We start from the raw sequence: 16,949 nt of genomic DNA on the forward strand, positions 1-16,949 counted from the left end.
CCAGCCCGGGCAACAGAGACACTGTCTCAAAAAAAAAAAAAAAAAAATTTAAAAAAAGATGGGGATCTCACCATGTTGCTGAAGCTGGTCTCAAATGCTTGGCCTCAAGGGATTCTCCTGCCTTGGCCTCCCAAAGTGGTGGGATTATAGGTGTGAGCCACCGTACCTGGCCAACTTTTTTTAAATAACAGCTTTATTGAGACATTTTTGGATTCTCTGTCTCTCCCCGTAGCTCTGTCCTGTGCAGCTTCCTCTCCAGTAAAATGTCTTGCAAATTCTAAGCACCTTCTCAATCTCTAGTCTTTGACTCTTGAACTCAGTCTTCCTATCTTTCCTGTCTGTCTCTGCTGTGGCATGGAAACTGCCTCCAGGTAGTAGTGGAGGCAATGTAGGGGTTGCTTTTTTTGTTTTCTTCTCTCAGGGGTCTCCCTCCTGCTCTAATGTCTGAAAATAATTGTTTTATCTATTTTGTCAAGTTTTTTTTGTGGTTTAAGGTGGGAGGGTAAATCTGGTCCCTGTTACTCCATCTTGACCCATGACCTTTGAGAATTAGTTAGTGCCTGTGGGCATTATCTGTAGGACTGAAGAAATCTTTGCCAAAGGCTTTTTGAGGCTGGGTTCAGAAGGGCTGGCCCAGGGCAGAGCATTGCTTTTGGCAGTGGCTGGTGATGAGTGAGCAGGTGTTGATGATGCAGCCTGATGTGGTCACTCTCATTCCTGTCACTTGGGGAGCTGCTCCTATTGCCATTCCATTATGAATGACACTTTGGTTCTCTTCCTCAGCTCGATCCACACTGGCCATCGACTGGGACAGTGAAACTCGGAGCCTTTATTATGATGAGCAAGAATCTGAGGTGGGTCACTCAGGCTTCCTGGTCAGTGGGGTGTGCTGGTTTCTATTCTGGGTTTGTATTAGGATCACTTTTACCAGTTGGACAGCAATGTAACAAGTTATATTTAAGACTGAGAATGAAAAATTCTTCAGGATTTTGTCAATTTATGTTCAGAGGCTCTAGAAAATACCCTATATTCCAATCAGGAGAACTTCTGTAGCCCTTTTGTGTCTTGGTCCAGTAAAATCTGTCTGTCCAGAACTCAATCCTTTGTTTCTCACAGACATACGAGAAGCATGTGAGCATGTTGCAGCCTCAGAAGAAGAAGAAGACCGCAGTGGCCCTGAGAGACTGCATCGAGCTCTTCACCACCATGGAGACCCTTGGGGAGCATGACCCCTGGTACGCAGCTCCTGACTCTGGGTAGAGGCACCATGCCCCTCGGACTCTGAAATCTGCTAGGGCCATCTGTGCATACAAAAACCCTTTTTATTTGGACATGTCATTCTTTTCACATGGCCAACCCTATGACATAGGTCTCTGTATGAGTTATGTTTTCCACATTAAGAAGGCCATCACCCTCCTGTTCGTGAAGGCAGGCCCCTGCCCTGAAGCAGTAGTGTTGAGTGCTGCCTGAAAGGGTGGCAGCTGTTGTAGGACTAAGTGTCCAGATGGCACTGGCTGCCTGCCTTCCCCGCTAAGTGGAGATTTCTCTTTTCAGGTACTGTCCCACCTGTAAGAAGCATCAGCAGGCCACAAAGAAGTTTGACCTGTGGGCGTTGCCCAAGATCCTGGTGGTCCACCTCAAACGTTTCTCTTACAACAGATACTGGAGGGATAAACTCGACACAGTTGTGGAATTCCCAGTCAGGTGGGTTCCTGTGACTGCACTGTTAGGAAAATTGAAACACAGGCAGGAAATCTGGGCACTGATTGGCTGAGAAGTTTGCTACGAAAAACTTTCGAATTAGGATGTGTGTTGCTGGGCTCTGAGGTGTCAGCTCTTGACTGCCATTACCCCTTCCCTCCCCATCTTCCCATCTTTCAGGGAAAAGACTCTCCGGTAGAAGCACTGCCTCAGGCTCAGGGTGCTGGTGGTCATCTCTGCCATTTCTGCTTCCCCTCAAGTCCCTCATGCCTTGTAACTGGCCTGTTTATCCTATCCATCGCTTGCAGGGGCCTGGCCTCAGCAGGGGCAGCACAACCACAGTGCTGCTCCTCCAGCAGGGGGCAAGACACCCAGATAGGAGACTCCAGGGAGAATCAGGTTATTGTTGGGGGCTGCAGGTGGGCTTCCAGACCCACCCCGGTCCTGTTCCTGGGGTGGGGACTGGGACTGGCTGTCTACTCATATCCTCTCAGGCCCCAGGGTTCCATCTGTAACTGAGACAGGAAAGTAAGTCAACAAGATAGGAGTTCCCCATAAAATACAGATTTTAAAATGCTTTCTGGGGGGAATGGATAGATCCATGAAGTGTAACTGTCAACAGGAGGATCTAGGTGGCGGGTGATGAGTATTTGTTGTAAAATTCTTTTAACTTTTCTGTATGCTTGAAATTTTTAAAACAAAATGCTGGTTGGGGGGGGCTTTCTGAGGCCTGTTTGGGGATTTAGTTGAAATTATTGTGGCACCAATTGTAATTCTTTTACTAATAGCCATTTCTGCATGGGTGTTAAAGCTGTCTTTGTCTGTCTCCAGACCATTTCCTCACCATTTGGTCTGGTGTTGGAGTTACCCAGGAGGCTTCTCTCATTTTCTGACCTGAATATGTCAGTGGTCAGAACACAGACCCTAGGGTCCCTTCTATCATGGTCTTTTCATTTATTCATTCTTAAACAGTTTGAGTACCTCCTTGTGTTCTGGTCCTATTTCATAAAAGGGGTTGCTGGGTTACTCTGATTTCTTTCTCTGATTTTTAACATATTTAAGAGCTGTTTTTATTTTGTACTTAGAGGTCTGAATATGTCTGAGTTTGTCTGTGACCTGTCAGCAAGGCCTTATGTGTACGACCTCATTGCTGTGTCCAACCATTATGGAGCCATGGGGGTTGGTCACTGTAAGTATTGGCATCTGCTTTCTTCTGAAATGTTGAAATGCCCCTGGCCAGTCATCTCTCACCAGTCTCTCCTGTGTGCCAGTCATTGCCCTGCGCACTTACACAGTTCCAGAGGCCTCAGACTTTAGACTTTTTCAATACTGCTTCCCTTCTGTTCCTTTTTTTTAATTCTTTTTAATTTTCATATTCTTTAATTCAGTAACCCTACCTCTGGGAATTTAGTCTAAGGAAATAACTTGACATTGGGGAAAAGCTTTATACACAAAGATAGTCACTTATTTCTAACTATGAAAAGGTAGTAACAGCATTGGTGACCAACAGTTGGCACTACTGTCCATGTATTTGGTAGAAGAATACATAGCCATTTCAAAATAAAATGAGTAACAACGTGGGATGTGTCCATAGTACGTTAAGTGAAAACAAATTGTATCATTACAGAAGGTAGCATCACAACTATGTTAAACCAAAAAGCGAAGGAACGTATGGGACAGGAAGGGGTGGGCCTGGAAGAAGAGACACCAAAATGTTTACTTTTTTCTCTTGGCTCTACTTTATTTTCCAAAATTTCTATGACATGTAGGTTTACTTTGATAAAGACCCTAGTACATTTTGTTACTTGTTTATGGAAAAGTGCTAGTGATGTTGGAGTAAGGAGTTGGCTTTGTTCACATCTCTTCTACTGTATCTCCTTTTGGCCAACTGCCAGCATATCCACTTTTAGGACCCCAAGAGATGACACCGTGGGGAAGTGTCAGTTTCATTTATACCTCCAGCAGGTTATGGAACTACCCTAAACCCCAGTTTTAGCTGCTGCACTAATAAGCTTTTTCTCTTGGCCCAGTGGTCTGTTCTCCTGCCTTCCATTCACTGTATGCCCACCTGGCTGCAGATGGCTGCTCAGTTTTCAGCCCTCATGTTTATGTTCCATGCCATCAGAAAAAGGGGAAAAAAGGGTCAACTTTCCCTTTTAAGCAGACCTCCCAGAGGCCCCCCTCAGCTTCTCTGCATACATCTCATTGGCTATAAACTTGGTCACATTGCTACATGTAGCTGCAGGAGAGGCTGGGAAATAAAGATTGTGCCTGCATGAAAATTGGGGCCTACTGAAGTAGCTGTTAAAGATCTCTGATCATATCATATCCTGCAATGCTCACTGTTCTGCAACTTGCTTTTTTCTCCCAGAATTAATTTTGATACCTGTCTGTTTTCATGCATACTGGTCAAATGTATTCATTTTAGCTGCTGTCTTAGCACCCAGACATACCACTCAGGCAAGTTTCTCAGCCTCTCTTTTCTCATCCATGAGGTTAGGCTGGTTGTGTGAGGGTTCACATTGGGCCCACAGTTGGAACTCCAAGATTGAGAGCCACTATTGCTGCTGTTATCTCAAGCACAGACAGCCTGAACAGGCCCTGAGCACCTTCTCTGTTGCTTTTTCCCATGTTCCTCACTACCACTTGGTACAGTTGGTGCTACACTGAAATGTTAAACAGCTTGCCCAAAGTCATACAATAAATTGAGCCTAGAAACCAGATCTTCATCAGATTCTATAGTTTCTGAGAGTCTGGGTGGAGCAGGAATTAAGCATTGTGGCTGAGATTGCTATTATAAACACATCCTGCTTGGAAATAGCATAAAAATTAAGACAGGAAGCATTGGCTGTGGGAAATGTTTGGACCATTGTGAGGAATTGTTACCCAGTCAGACTCTTGACTCACAGTTTTAGAGAAAAATAAATTTAAGGCTTCTTGTTTGCATCCCAGCTCTGTAAACCCAAACACCCAGTGTTTCTCTAACTGGGACTGGTCGGTAGGCTCCAGAGCACTGAGAGCCTTCTGCTGATGGTAGTAGCCATCTGCCTGCATGCGGTGGGGGAATTGACTTGGTGGGGGGATTGACTAGAGCTATTGTTTTGCTTAAATCTTAGACATATCAGCTCCTTTTATGGGTCCTCTTGCTCTGGATGAGTACACATAGCCATCCTGAAGATTGACACTGGATATCTATTCTTTGGGTTTGTTTCCCAGAATTATAGTTTAAACAGCTCCATTCTTAACCCTTTAGAGCCTTTTTGAGAAGTAACAGATTAGAAAAAAAGAGTTGTCTTTTGGTTGTTAAGACAAAAGCTGTAAGTTATTTTTAATGTCAGGGGTTTTGTTTTTGAGTTGTTTTTGCTGTGTGCTTAGTGCAAGCCAGATTAATTGCCTGGTGACTGCTAGACTATTTTCTTTATTGACTTGGCAGACACTGCATACGCAAAGAACAAACTGAACGGGAAATGGTATTACTTTGATGATAGCAACGTGTCACTGGCCTCTGAGGATCAGATAGTGGTGAGTAGCCCTGGATACCTGGTTCTTACTCTTGCCTTAACAGATTAAAGCTGGGAAGAGTCTCTTGTCTGACTTGTTGGTCATTTCATCATCCTGATGTGACAGTGGGAGCTAGGTGTGATAGAGTGAGTTGGCTGCCATTCCTTCTGAGACCCTCTGTTAATAAGTTCTCCTCAGGGTTCCATGTCCAGAGCACCTGCCTTCTCCTGATACCCTGGCAGGGACAGCACAGCCAGCCCCAGGTGGAAGGAGCTTCCGCGTCTCCTCTGTGTAGATACAGAGGGCAAAGTGGCAGATCCCTGAGGGTTTTGAACGGTGAAAGAAAACCTGGGGAAAATGGGTGATTTTTCCAACCAGTGAATGGACTTTCCCCTTTTTGTGTTTTAGACGAAAGCAGCTTACGTGCTATTTTACCAGCGTCGAGATGATGAGTCTTATAAGATGCCTTCACTCAGCAATTTTCCTGGTTCCTCTGATGGAGGGTCGAGACCAAGCAGCTCACATCAGGGCTTGGGGGATGACGAGGCTTGTAGCATGGACACCAACTGACACTGACTTGGCCACCCTGCAGTACCCCTGCAGTCCCCCAGGACATCTTTCACACTCTGAAGACTGCTAGTGTTCAGTCTAAACACCAGATGAGGAAATTCCCTTTTTTTATCAGCAGAAGGAAAAAAAAAAGACCCTGTTTACTTGGAAGGGTTATGTCAAAAGGCTGAATTATTTTTCTTTTTAAACAGGTGGTGAGAAATTTCTGTAAAACCTGTGAAGCTGAAAAGTGGGGTAGGGTGGGGGTACACAGGAGTATGTCTGATGGATTCCAAACATTGGCTAGGAACGCTGAGTGTGGTGCAGCCGTGAAGTGCCCACGCAGGGCTGCCTGAGCTCCTGGATTTCTCCTTCTGATGTGGATACTACTCCCCCAGTAGTCTGCCCACAGTCAACCAAGCCTCAAGTAAACTTGGTGTTGTCCCCTTCTCCCTTGCTGTGTGTACTGAGATGGGTTTATAATTTTCTAAAAATTAGCCACTGAAGCCCATTTCTGTTTCTCCTTTGAGTAATCTTGGAATTTTCAGCTTTCTTCCCCTAATGAAGTGAAGATATTTAGTGGTGGGGTCTCCTGCCCCTCAACCTCCTGTGGAATCTAGGAATTCTTTTGTGTCCCCCGCTGCCCTTGATGAATTGAGACAGACATTGTGTGGAACTTTTATTAGCTATCACTTAAAAGAAGTCGGCACACAAAAACTGCTGGGTACCGTGTCCCATCCAGTCATTTCTCTCCATGTTGGCTTGAGAACGGGAGCCTCTGTGGGAGATGTCAGGCCTGGAAAGGGCTCTGGCTCATGCCGGTTTGGGGTGATACTTTCAGATACGACCCGGATGTCCTCCGGCCCAGATCTCCTGAGATCTCTCTTCCCGTAGCCGAGTCCGCCCCGCCCCGCCCCGCCCGCAGTGAGGCGGAACTCGCGTCCCGCTGCCTCAGTTTTGTGGGGGCCTCTGCGTCCCCTCCCAGCCGCCCGGGTGTGGGCCTGAAGAACACGGTCGTCCGGGCTTTTTGTCTGACCTTTGACCTAGTCCGTGGGGGGTAGAGGGCGCTGGTCTCGGCACGCCGCGTGCGCGGTGACCGTTGGTGGCGGCGGCGGTGTCGCTGCGCTGCGCGGTGAGGACACGGCTGTGGGCGGGCGGCCGTGGGTGCCGGTACTACCGAGCCTGGGGGCTGGGGGGGCGGCGGCAGGGGGCGGGCGAGGCCCTGGGGCTCTTGCCAGATCAGAGTTCCTCCCGGAGAACCGTGGGCCACACCCGCCTACACTGGGAGGAAAGGGAAGAAAGTGCCCCGCTTCGGGGCCTCCTGCTGTAGCGAGGGTCAACCTCAAGGAAATCATGGCGATCGCCCCATTCTGGGGTGGTTTGTAACCTCATTTGTTACATCGTTGTAGTGTTGCTCTGTGTATCTTCAGTGTATTACATAAAGACATGGTCACTTTTAGGGAAAATGTCTGAAAAACTAAGAAGATGCAGAAAGGAGCTGACCGCAGCCATTGACCGGGCCTTTGAAGGAGTCAGTCATTCCCAGGAGTGCACAGGCCAGCAGAGGCTGGAGCTGGACGCTGCTCCGCTTTCCTTCTCGCTGCCTGTGCAAAGACTCCTCTGCAGAAGACATCCCTTGGCAGCCTGCTCTGCTGATGCTCCTTTTGCGGCTGTCCCATGTGCTCCTGAGAATGAGAACCCTGCCTTTGCATCAAACCATGTCCCAGTAAATGCAAAACCACATGCTTTATGTCCCAAAAGAAAACCTCTGACCAGTAAAGAAAATGTATTCATGCATTCCTCCATTTTGGCACCTGAAAGACAGTTTTGGAGAGTTGCAGGAGATGGGGAAAACTGGAGAAAAGAAAGTTTAAGGTGAATCTAATTTGATAATTTAATAGCTAATTAAATTTGATAATGCTAATTTAATAGCTAATTAATTTAAGAGGATTCTTGTTTCTAGAAAAAATGTTGAAGATCCTAGATTTAGTTCATGACAGTGCTCTTGTCTCCTCTTGGGAGCTCTACGACAGTATTTGGGAAGTTCACAGACATTCTTCAGAACCTGACCCAGAAAACAATTATGTTTTGTGTATGTTTTTGGGTCAAAGGGCTGGTTGTCAATCCTGGATGTTAAACCAGTCATGGAAACCACTTTGTAGTATCCAGAGGGGTAATGAATGTTAAGTAACCAGGTTTTAAAAATAAGCTTATTATTTATGCCATGGAGACAAAAACCTTTTTTTTTTTTTTGCCTGGGCTAGAGTGCCATGGCATCAGCCTAGCTCACAACAACCTCAAACTCCTGGGCTCAAGCGATCCTCCTACCTCAGCCTCCTGAGTAGCTGGGACTACAGGCATGTGCCACCATGCCCGGCTAATTTTTTTGTATATATTTTTAGTTGTCCAGCTAATTTCTTTCTATTTTTTTACTAGAGATGGGGTCTCACTCTTGCTCAGGCTGGTTTCAAACTCCCAACCTCGAGCAATCCTCCTGCCTTGGCCTCCCAGAGTGCTAGGATTACAGGCATGAGCCACTGCACCCGACCTAGAAACAAAAAAATTCCATCTTAACTCTTATGTTTGAACCTGGACAGTTGGGGCCTTTGGTACCCTCCTTTGCCCACATTTGGGAGAGGCTGAATCAAAGGCTGGGCCCTACTTCCTGGCTTCATCCTTGCCTCTGCTCCCCTCCCCACCCTAGAGCTTTTTGTACTATCACCAGGTTAAAGTCTCCTCTTGACTTTTCTTCTTCCAAGTAACTTCAAACTGCCTGGTCCCAGGCACCTTGACTTGGAGAAGGGATGACAGGATGAAACGACAAAGTCCTGCCATCTTGGCTGCCCCATAGGCAGGGTATACAGAGGCCATTTAACTGGTTCAGCTCCACGAATAATATTGGTATTCATGAACATTAATGCAGTCTGTAATGCTTATGAGTCACTATGATGATATTATTAGTCAATTTCTTCACTGATTTAGCAGTTTCTTTTTGTCCTGTAATCACAATATAAATGAATTGCCCTCTAATCACAGTATAAATGACAATTTGAAATCACCAGTAAGTTTTTGTCTTTAGGATTATCTGAGTTCCCTCCAGTATTTTCTTGAAAGAGTGTCTAATTCCCCACCTTTCCCTCCCCCCACCTGACGGCTGCAGGAAAGATGTGGAGAAAGATTTGAAGGTTGACTCAAACATGCCACTCAACAATTCTAACCAAGAGGTCACAAAAGATCTGCTTGACATGATTGGTGAGTACATAGGGCCAGTCTGTCCTTTCCTTGGGAGGGAGGATAGGTCCGTCTTGCTGGCCCTGAGTCAGCAAATGTCTCAGATTGAAAAAAAATTCTCTTCTCTATGTATTTGGTAGATTTGTTTAACTCACAGCAGACTCTGCACAGCACAGAGCCCAACCTTCATAGAACTGATCATTTAGTAAGGTCATGACACATCCATCAGGTCATTTCATAAGTGTCTAGTTACAGTGACTCCCATAAGGTAAGGGATGGTGGCCGCCAGGACTTTGTGATTGAGCTTAGATTTGTAGGGAATAGGACATAGGCAAAGAGAAGGAGAGTAGTCCAGCTAGGGTAGGTAGTAGAAGATTAGAAGAAAAATTAGAAGGCAAAAGCTGTGCTATAATTCTACCACCCAGAGATAGCCACTGTTAATATAGTATAGTATACATTCTGTCAGGCATTTTTTTCTACACACAAATCTATATATACTTTGTGTGAACTACATGTGCCCTATTTTTAAACGACTCGTCCTACACAGTACACAAACAGCTCCTAGTGAAGGGATACATAGCCTTGGGCACTGCCTAAAGCTGTTGGCTCTGAAGGTCTCTATGTTATGGGAGACAAGAGGGAGGCCTGGTGAGGGGAGGTACACACTGTAGGCCACAAAGTATTCAATAAGACCTGCCAGCCTGTGACTTCAGTGGACTGGGTCTCCTCTGATAGTCCCAGGAGGTGAACTGAAGTCATTATTGCCTCTGCCCACTATCTTCATTGGCCCTCACCAGCAGCAGGCAGCATTTTGATTACCGTAAAGTCCCTGAAAGCCAGGATAAGCATGTGCATTTCTTATATCCTCTCACTTACACCTTGCTTGGAGACTGGCAGGTAGTTGGGGCTTGATAAATGCTTGGGCCTGTAAGGAGGCACCAGGCCCACTTTACTTTGCCACTCACTCTGGCAGCCTGCCTGCCCTGAGGCAGAAATGCCTGGCTTTGCATAATCCCTGAAGAGTGACCACCCATTCAATTCTTGGTTTTTAACTTGTGCCTGAAATGTCTTCAAAAACCTTTCACTGGATATTCTTATTTTTAAGACCATACAAGCATCCGAACTATTGAAGAATTGGCCGGAAAACTAGAATTCGAAAACGAGTTGAACCATGTGTGCGGTCGCTGCCCAGATTCACCCTTCAAGGAGGAAGCCTGGGCTCTGCTCATAGATGAGAGCCCTCAGAAGGCACTGGATGCTGACCCTGGTAGTCTCAAGCAGGCTTTCGATGATCATAATGTAGTTGAGACTGTTCTGGACTTGGAAGAGGACTACAATTTGATGACCTCTTTTAAATACCAAATGGATTAAGGACAGTTGATCTTAGCTTTGATTCTTTACAGCAGGAGGCTGCCATTAAGGAGCCTGAGCAGAAGCAGCCATGGTGGTTGTTAGGGGCCACATTTTTCAAAGGGTTCGCAAAACCTTTTTAAACTCCCAGTTATGTCCCTTTTTGAGCTGAGAGCCCAGTTTTTGAATTCTGTTGCTCTAGTATATTTCCTACTGTTGATTTTGACTTTTCTTGACATCTTGAATATGTTTTTTAAATTGATGTTCAATATACCCAGTACCCAAGGTAGGTGCAGGTTGTGGGCCTCTGTTGTGTCTTTTGGTGTTCTTTTCCATGGGCCCCTAAAAAAGTACAGGAACCACTACCAGGGTGGGCTTTGTACACCCCTGGGACCAGCCCATCCCGGGCTAGATCAGGCCACACAGAGGAATCAGGGTTCACCTAGACCTTGGCCTGGGCCCTCTGCCACCCTTATTACACAGTTTTCTCTCCTTGTGTACTTTGTACACATAGCTCCCTGTTCTCTGCATGGGCCCCATGCCCTCCCCATGCCCTCGCCATGTCTAGACCTACCTCCCCTCAATTCCCCCATCCCTGTCCCTGCCCAGCTTCCAGGCTTCTGCAGAGGGCTCCTGGTTGAATCAGAAGAGCTGGCAGGATCCCTGGCTTCCTCCTGACAGGACATTCCCGTGAGGCCTCCCTACCACACCTCACACCCCCAGACACCTGGGTCCTGAGCTGAGGGGGAATGGAGGGGGAAAGGTAAGTACAGGTCCTGCCCATCCGCCTTTCTACCTGAGCCTCATCCCTCCCACCTCAGGCCTGGAGACCACAGGTGGTTCCTGTGGCAATGACCCTGCTGGGGAAGACAGGGCAGGGAGGGAAAAAGAGCCAGGCCATTGCCCTCCTGAGGTCAGCATAGTATCAAAAGTTTATTGGCTCCAGCTCCACCCCTGGAAAGAAAGGACATCATTAGAAATTATTTGGACATATATTTCAAAGCCATGATGTTCTCTCAGGAAACCTAATAAGCTGTTGGGCAAGGTTTGATGTATCCCAGAAACTGAGTCTCAGGGAAGTGCCACCTTCTGAGCTAATCAGGAAGGAGGATGGGGGCGAGGAGGCTGGCACTGGGCTGTTTGGCAGACTGGAAGCCTGAACAAACCAAAGAGCTGGGGAGAAAGGCCCAACAGCTGAGTGACTGCCCACCAGGCCACCTTCTAGGCCAGTGACCCTGGCATAGGAGAGGCTGCAGAGCCAGCAACACCCCTTTACCACAGGTCTAGTGAGCCCTCTGGCTCAAAGGTGGAGGCTGCACATCCAGTCCTTAGCAGAGCTCAGCCCAGGCCCTGCCAGTGCCCCAAGAACTGTGGTGCAGCTAGACCCCAGCCACTTGGTCAGGTGTGCCTCCCCAATGGGTGTGCACTGGTTTCCACCCAGTTGTGGTCACTGCCCTACCTGGGGCAGGAAGGGAGGACAAGGCTAGCCAGAGGCTCCTCCCAGGCCACCTGCCACTCAGTCCCAGCAGGAGGTAGCACCCTCAATAAGCATTCACAGCCTGTGGAGTTAGAGGCCATTTTCTTCTTCCAAAGCAGGAAGAATGGGAACAAATGAGAAGAAATACAACCATCCTTGGCTGTCTGTATGGAGAGATGTCAGACTGATATTTAAAAAACTCTCAAAACAGTACATTCCAAATATACGTGGATGTGGATACTCTCCTATGGAAGGAGTGGGGCTTAATTGTCATCCCTTCCCACCCACCACCCACCCTATCAACACCCTTTGAGAGTGAGCTAGACTTAATGACTTTTTCCCGAAGACTAAGGAAAGAGAAAAATCACAAGCTAACAGTGGAGAAACCTGGCATACACTACCTTAACCAAATATTGAAAGTTAACCTCACCAGTGATGTTACATGAGTGTGACACACACCCTGATACGATGCCACAAGAAGGGTGCTTCACCTCCCTGGTATTCTTACCAAATCTCCATCTCCCTAGTTTATGATCAGGAGACAAATGTCAGACAAACCCAGATTGGGGGACGTTCTACAGGATACCTGGCTAGAACTCAAGACTGTCAAGGTCATGAAAAACAAGGAAAGACTCAAAAACCATCATAGACCACTAAAGACTAAGGAGACACAATGACTAAATGCAATGTGGAATCCTGGATTGCATCCTGGGACAGAGGACATTAATGGAAAAACTGGTAAAATCCGAATAAAGCCTAAAGTTTAGTTAATATATTGATGTCAGTTATTTAGTTTTGACAAATGTCCCATAGTTATGTAAGATGTTAACATTGGAGAGGCTGGGTGAAGGGTGTATATGAACTTACTATCTTTGCAACTTTTCTATGAATCTAAAATTACTCCAAAATTTAAAATGCACTTAATAAAGTGCAGTTGATCCCAAGTTTGTGAAAATATGTATATGAGCACACATGTGCAAAAAACTGTTACAGGAGGGGGATAAGGAGAGTTATAGTCTTTTTCTTGCTTGTATTTTCTAACTTATCTGCAGCCAACATGTATCACTTCTGTTAAAAAAAAAATTGAAGTTGTTTCTTTAAAACACTCATCTCCATCAATTAGCCATGGGCATCCCTCTGTAGGTCCCTGCCTAGACCCAACCTCCATGGCTTCTGGGAACTGGAGTGGAGTCCAGGGGCCATAACAGGAGGGCCAAGCAGGACCCTGACAAGGGGACAGTCCTTCCCTGAGCGTGCTGAATATTCAGGAGCCAGATTCTCTGTGTCTCACAGAGCTGTTTCTCAGGAGTTCTGGTCACTGGTCAGGGTGTAGCCCCTCCCCAGGTGGGGCTTTGCAGAAGTGGCTACTGTAACGAGGATCTAGCCCTAATTACAAGTCTTTGAAATGAGAGGATTTTTTTTTTTGAGACAGAGTCTCGCTTTGTTGCCCGGGCTAGAATGAGTGCCATGGCGTCAGCCTAGCTCACAGCAACCTCAAACTCCTGGGCTCAAGCGATCCTCCTGCCTCAGCCTCCCGGGTAGCTGGGACTACAGGCATGCACCACCATGCCCGGCTAATTTTTTTTTTTCTATATATATATTTTAGTTGGCCAGAGAATTTCTATTTTTTTTTTTAGTAGAGACGGGGTCTCGCTCTTGCTCAGGCTGGTCTCGAACTCCTGACCTCGAGCGATCCACCCGCCTCGGCCTCCCAGAGTGCTAGGATTACAGGCGTGAGCCACCGCGCCCGGCCTGAGAGGATTTTTTAATTCTACCTATGGTAAAGACTGTGACCCTTGGGAATGAGGGCCCAGCACAGGGTGGGGGGGGGGGTAGGTAGGAGGGAGAGTTCAGGCTCTCCCTGGCCAGAGTGACAGGTATGCCTCTGTTTAAGCAAAGCCTTTATGTGAAAATTCAGATTTACCAAACAGGTAATTCCTCCTGGAATCCTTGCATGAGGAACTTTTCCTCACTGTAGAAACACAGCTGTTTAGTAAAGTAGGTGAACACTGAGCCTCTGCTATGCCAATCCCTGATTAGCAGGGATGGGCATATGAGCCTCCCTTTTTCCCTGGTGACATGATCTACTACTCCTGTCTCTGCATCCCTGGCTCCCTAAAGTGCCCAAGGAGACCTTCCTGCCTGTGTCATCTGTGTCAATGCAAAGGGCAGATGTGTGTTCATCTGCTCAGGACAGGGTTTGGGGAGTTCTCCAGGGATTTAGCTGGAGGGGGAGTAGGAATATAGAATTTTAATAAAACTTCCTCAGAGGGTGGGGTACAGTGGTTCATGCCTGTTAGCCCAAGGCAGAAGGATCACTTGAGGTTAAGAGTTCCAGACAAGCCTAAGCAAGAGGGAGACCCCCTTCTCTCCTAAAAGTAGAAAAAATTAGCCAGGCATGGTGGCAAGTTCCTGTAGTCCCAGCTACTTGGGAGGCTGAGGCAGGAGGATTGCTTGAGCCCAGGAGTTTGAGGTTGCTGTGACACCACAGTACTCTAGCCCAGGTGACAGAGTGAGACTCTGTCTCAAAAAAAACAGAACCGGGCCGGGCGCGGTGGCTCACGCCTGTAATCCTAGCACTCCGGGAGGCCGAGGCGGGTGAATCGCTTGACGTCAGGAGTTTGAGACCAGCCTGAGCGAGACCCCGTCTCTACTAAAAATAGAAATTATCTGGACAACTAAAAAATATATATAGAAAAAATTAGCCGGGCATGGTGGCGCATGCCTATAGTCCCAGCTACTCGGGAGGCTGAGGCAGCAGGATTGCTTGAGCCCAGGAGTTTGAGGTTGCTGTGAGCTAGGCTGACGCCACGGCACTCACTCTAGCCAGGGCAACAAAGTGACACTCTGTCTCAAAAAAAAAAAAAAAAAACAACAAAACCGTAGATTTGCCCAGAGCTAAGACTGAAGCCTTCTCAGGGAGACTTGAAAGTCGACCTTGGTCATATCTGAGAAACTTTATGAATGTTTTACGTCATTCAGTTCTCTCCCCCACAGTTCATCTTGCTAAGCCAAACAATCACTGAATTGTTTCCATGGAAACACCAAACTGCAATTTGGATTACCGGAATCAAAATAGAAACAAGACAGCTTCAAAAATAAATAGGAGCTTTGGAACCTGCAAGTTGCAAACTAAAAATTCAAGCCATAGCACAAGGCATATGAAAAGCTGTGCTTATCCAACCCAATGAAAGATTCCAGGACCCATGGATACATCCTACTGGTTTTCATGCCAAAGCCACTAGAAACCAGCTTTATAAGCAGACTGCTAGACTTGGCAACAATACTTAAGGCAGGAGCTGGTCTGCAGAGGCTCCTAGAAGGAGAGGCTGGAGGGCTGGAGGGGAAGGCTGAGGAAGAAAGAATAGGAACAAGGCGAGAGGTGAGTGAATGGCAGAGTGAAGGTCCAGGGGGAAGCACAGAGTCACAGTTGAGGCCTGGGAGCATAGCAACAATTTTTTCAAAGGGACTTTTCAAGAGGCATGGCCACGCGCTGCAAATGGTGACGCTGCCCTCAGTTCAGCCAGATTGTGGTGTTCCCCACACCCGGGCATGGCTGGCTGTCCAGCCTCATGGATCTGGTTCTAGACTCTGCATTCTTGCCAGGTGACCTATGGGGACACTTCTGTTAGCATGCCTCCGCATCTGTGAGGTTCAGCCCAGCACCATTGGATACTAGGACTTCTTCTCATCTCTGGGTCTCAGGGTTCCTCCTCCCCCTCCGTCCTCCTCCCATCACTCTAGGAAATAGGGGAGCCACCCCCTGGCCTACCCGTCCTGGCTCCTTGGCATTTTCCTGGATCCTTCACTGACAATTCCAAAGAAGACTCCAAAGGGATCAAAAGACCAGGAGGAAGGCGACAGACAACCTAGGGCCTGTGTCCCCCACCTTTGCACTCAGAAATGTGCTGGCAGGGCAACACCACCATCCTGATACTCATGAAATTGTGAGCTATGTTCAAAGATCGATGAATAGGATTTGCAAAAGGGGCCTAACTCAGGCCAGTTTCCCTCCAGAAATGGCCAGACCAGGCCCTCACCTGGTACCAGAGTGGTACTTCCGACTGAGCCACAAGATGTTTAATATGGCAAACAAGGGGAGGCTTTGGGAATCTAGTGCACTTGATTATAGATGATTATTGAAAAGGCTCTGTCATGCCGAAACAATCTGAGGCTCTGGCAACTTACTTTCTCCTTGGAATGTGTGGGAGAACATTAATATTTTAGGTTCCAGCTAAATATTTATAGAGGGAACAAAGTTTTACTCAGGAAATCTATTTAACAATGGATCCCAGGCCTCATGGGGAAGGACTGTCTGTCCTAAGGTGTCTGGAAAATGGCCTGATTTAATGAAGAGTTTTGGCCTAAGGCCTGACATAAAAAATTTTCAAAACTACCCAACCCTTGTAGGAAGCAACTATCTTTTTTGAGGGCAGAGAAGCTGTTTTCTGGGCAATTTGGGCGAAAGAAGAGTTGCTGGAAACTGGCCTGGGAGAGAGAAGCAAGCATCTTGCAGGAGTCCCCGCATCAGGAGCCCTTTGGAGCTTCCGAGGCAAAACACCAAAAAGGGAAGTTGCAAAAGGATGCTGTGGAGAGGACCCACTTCCAGGACAGGCCTGCAGGGGAGCTGTTTGAATGATAAGAAAGAACCCTGCCCTCAACAGGTATTAGTCAAGTGTGTACTGGTGTCAGACACTCTGCTGGGTGCTGGGGACACAACAGGGACAAGGCAGATGCTACTCTTGCTTGTGAAGTTTATATTCTACTGGGCAAGGCAGGTGAAACATAGGTATACAAATTAATATATAATTTCAAGTGGAGCAGTATAAGGAAATTAGAGCAAGGGAATGCGTAGTGAGTGGGGTGAATAGAGAGGTCAGAAAAGGTCTCTCTTAAATTGATACTTGAATGTGAAGATAATTGGGTGCTGCAATCTGCTTCACTTCCATTCTGAGGCTACAGTTGGAGTTGTATCAGTGGGAGGGGACCCTGGGTGGCTCTCTGGGCCCCAGGCCCATAGACCTCCCACCACATCCACCCCTGTGTAGCCACATACAGCTCCAGGAGTATCTGAAGAGCCAAAAACGTTGCATGCTCCCAGGGATGTGCCTGGGCTGTCACGCTCACCAAATCTGGCAGG

General features: G+C 47.2%; 2 protein-coding genes across 4 annotated transcripts in view; both read left to right on the plus strand.

Moving 5' to 3' along the window:
• Positions 1–6,201, plus strand: part of USP4 (ubiquitin specific peptidase 4) — a 44,092-nt gene extending 37,891 nt beyond the window's left edge. For both annotated transcript variants that reach the window (XM_045530241.1, XM_045530242.1), the window contains 6 exons: positions 784–854; positions 1,117–1,235; positions 1,555–1,704; positions 2,787–2,890; positions 5,135–5,223; positions 5,611–6,201. In XM_045530241.1, the coding sequence (XP_045386197.1) occupies positions 784–854; positions 1,117–1,235; positions 1,555–1,704; positions 2,787–2,890; positions 5,135–5,223; positions 5,611–5,772 (695 nt within the window). In that variant the 3' untranslated portion in view covers positions 5,773–6,201. The remainder of the gene's footprint in view (positions 1–783; positions 855–1,116; positions 1,236–1,554; positions 1,705–2,786; positions 2,891–5,134; positions 5,224–5,610) is intronic.
• A 253-nt stretch (positions 6,202–6,454) lies between these two features.
• C18H3orf62 (chromosome 18 C3orf62 homolog) lies at positions 6,455–12,580 on the plus strand. Of its 2 annotated transcripts, XR_006729827.1 has the most exons (4): positions 6,455–7,626; positions 8,912–9,003; positions 10,088–11,095; positions 12,337–12,580. XR_006729827.1 is itself a non-coding variant. In XM_045530244.1 (3 exons), the coding sequence occupies exons 1-3, from the start codon at positions 7,217–7,219 to the stop codon at positions 10,351–10,353; spliced, it is 768 nt and encodes a 255-aa protein (XP_045386200.1). In that variant the 5' UTR covers positions 6,455–7,216; the 3' UTR covers positions 10,354–12,580. The 2 variants fall into 2 exon arrangements, 1 of the variants encoding a protein (XP_045386200.1); XM_045530244.1 differs by having other exon boundaries at positions 10,088–12,580.
• Positions 12,581–16,949: the final 4,369 nt, after the last annotated feature.

Source organism: Lemur catta, chromosome 18 (genome assembly GCF_020740605.2).
Source record: "Lemur catta isolate mLemCat1 chromosome 18, mLemCat1.pri, whole genome shotgun sequence".
In the NCBI taxonomy this organism is placed as follows: Eukaryota; Metazoa; Chordata; class Mammalia; order Primates; family Lemuridae; genus Lemur; species Lemur catta.

Excerpts from the sequence above, each read along its gene's own strand:
- C18H3orf62 (XM_045530244.1), top strand. The coding sequence starts at position 7,217 with ATGTCTGAAAAACTAAGAAGATGCAGAAAGGAGCTGACCGCAGCCATT. Across the intron at positions 7,627-8,911 it reads TGGAGAAAAGAAAGTTTAAG|GAAAGATGTGGAGAAAGATT; the intron begins GTGAATCTAATT and ends TGACGGCTGCAG. Across the intron at positions 9,004-10,087 it reads AGATCTGCTTGACATGATTG|ACCATACAAGCATCCGAACT; the intron begins GTGAGTACATAG and ends CTTATTTTTAAG.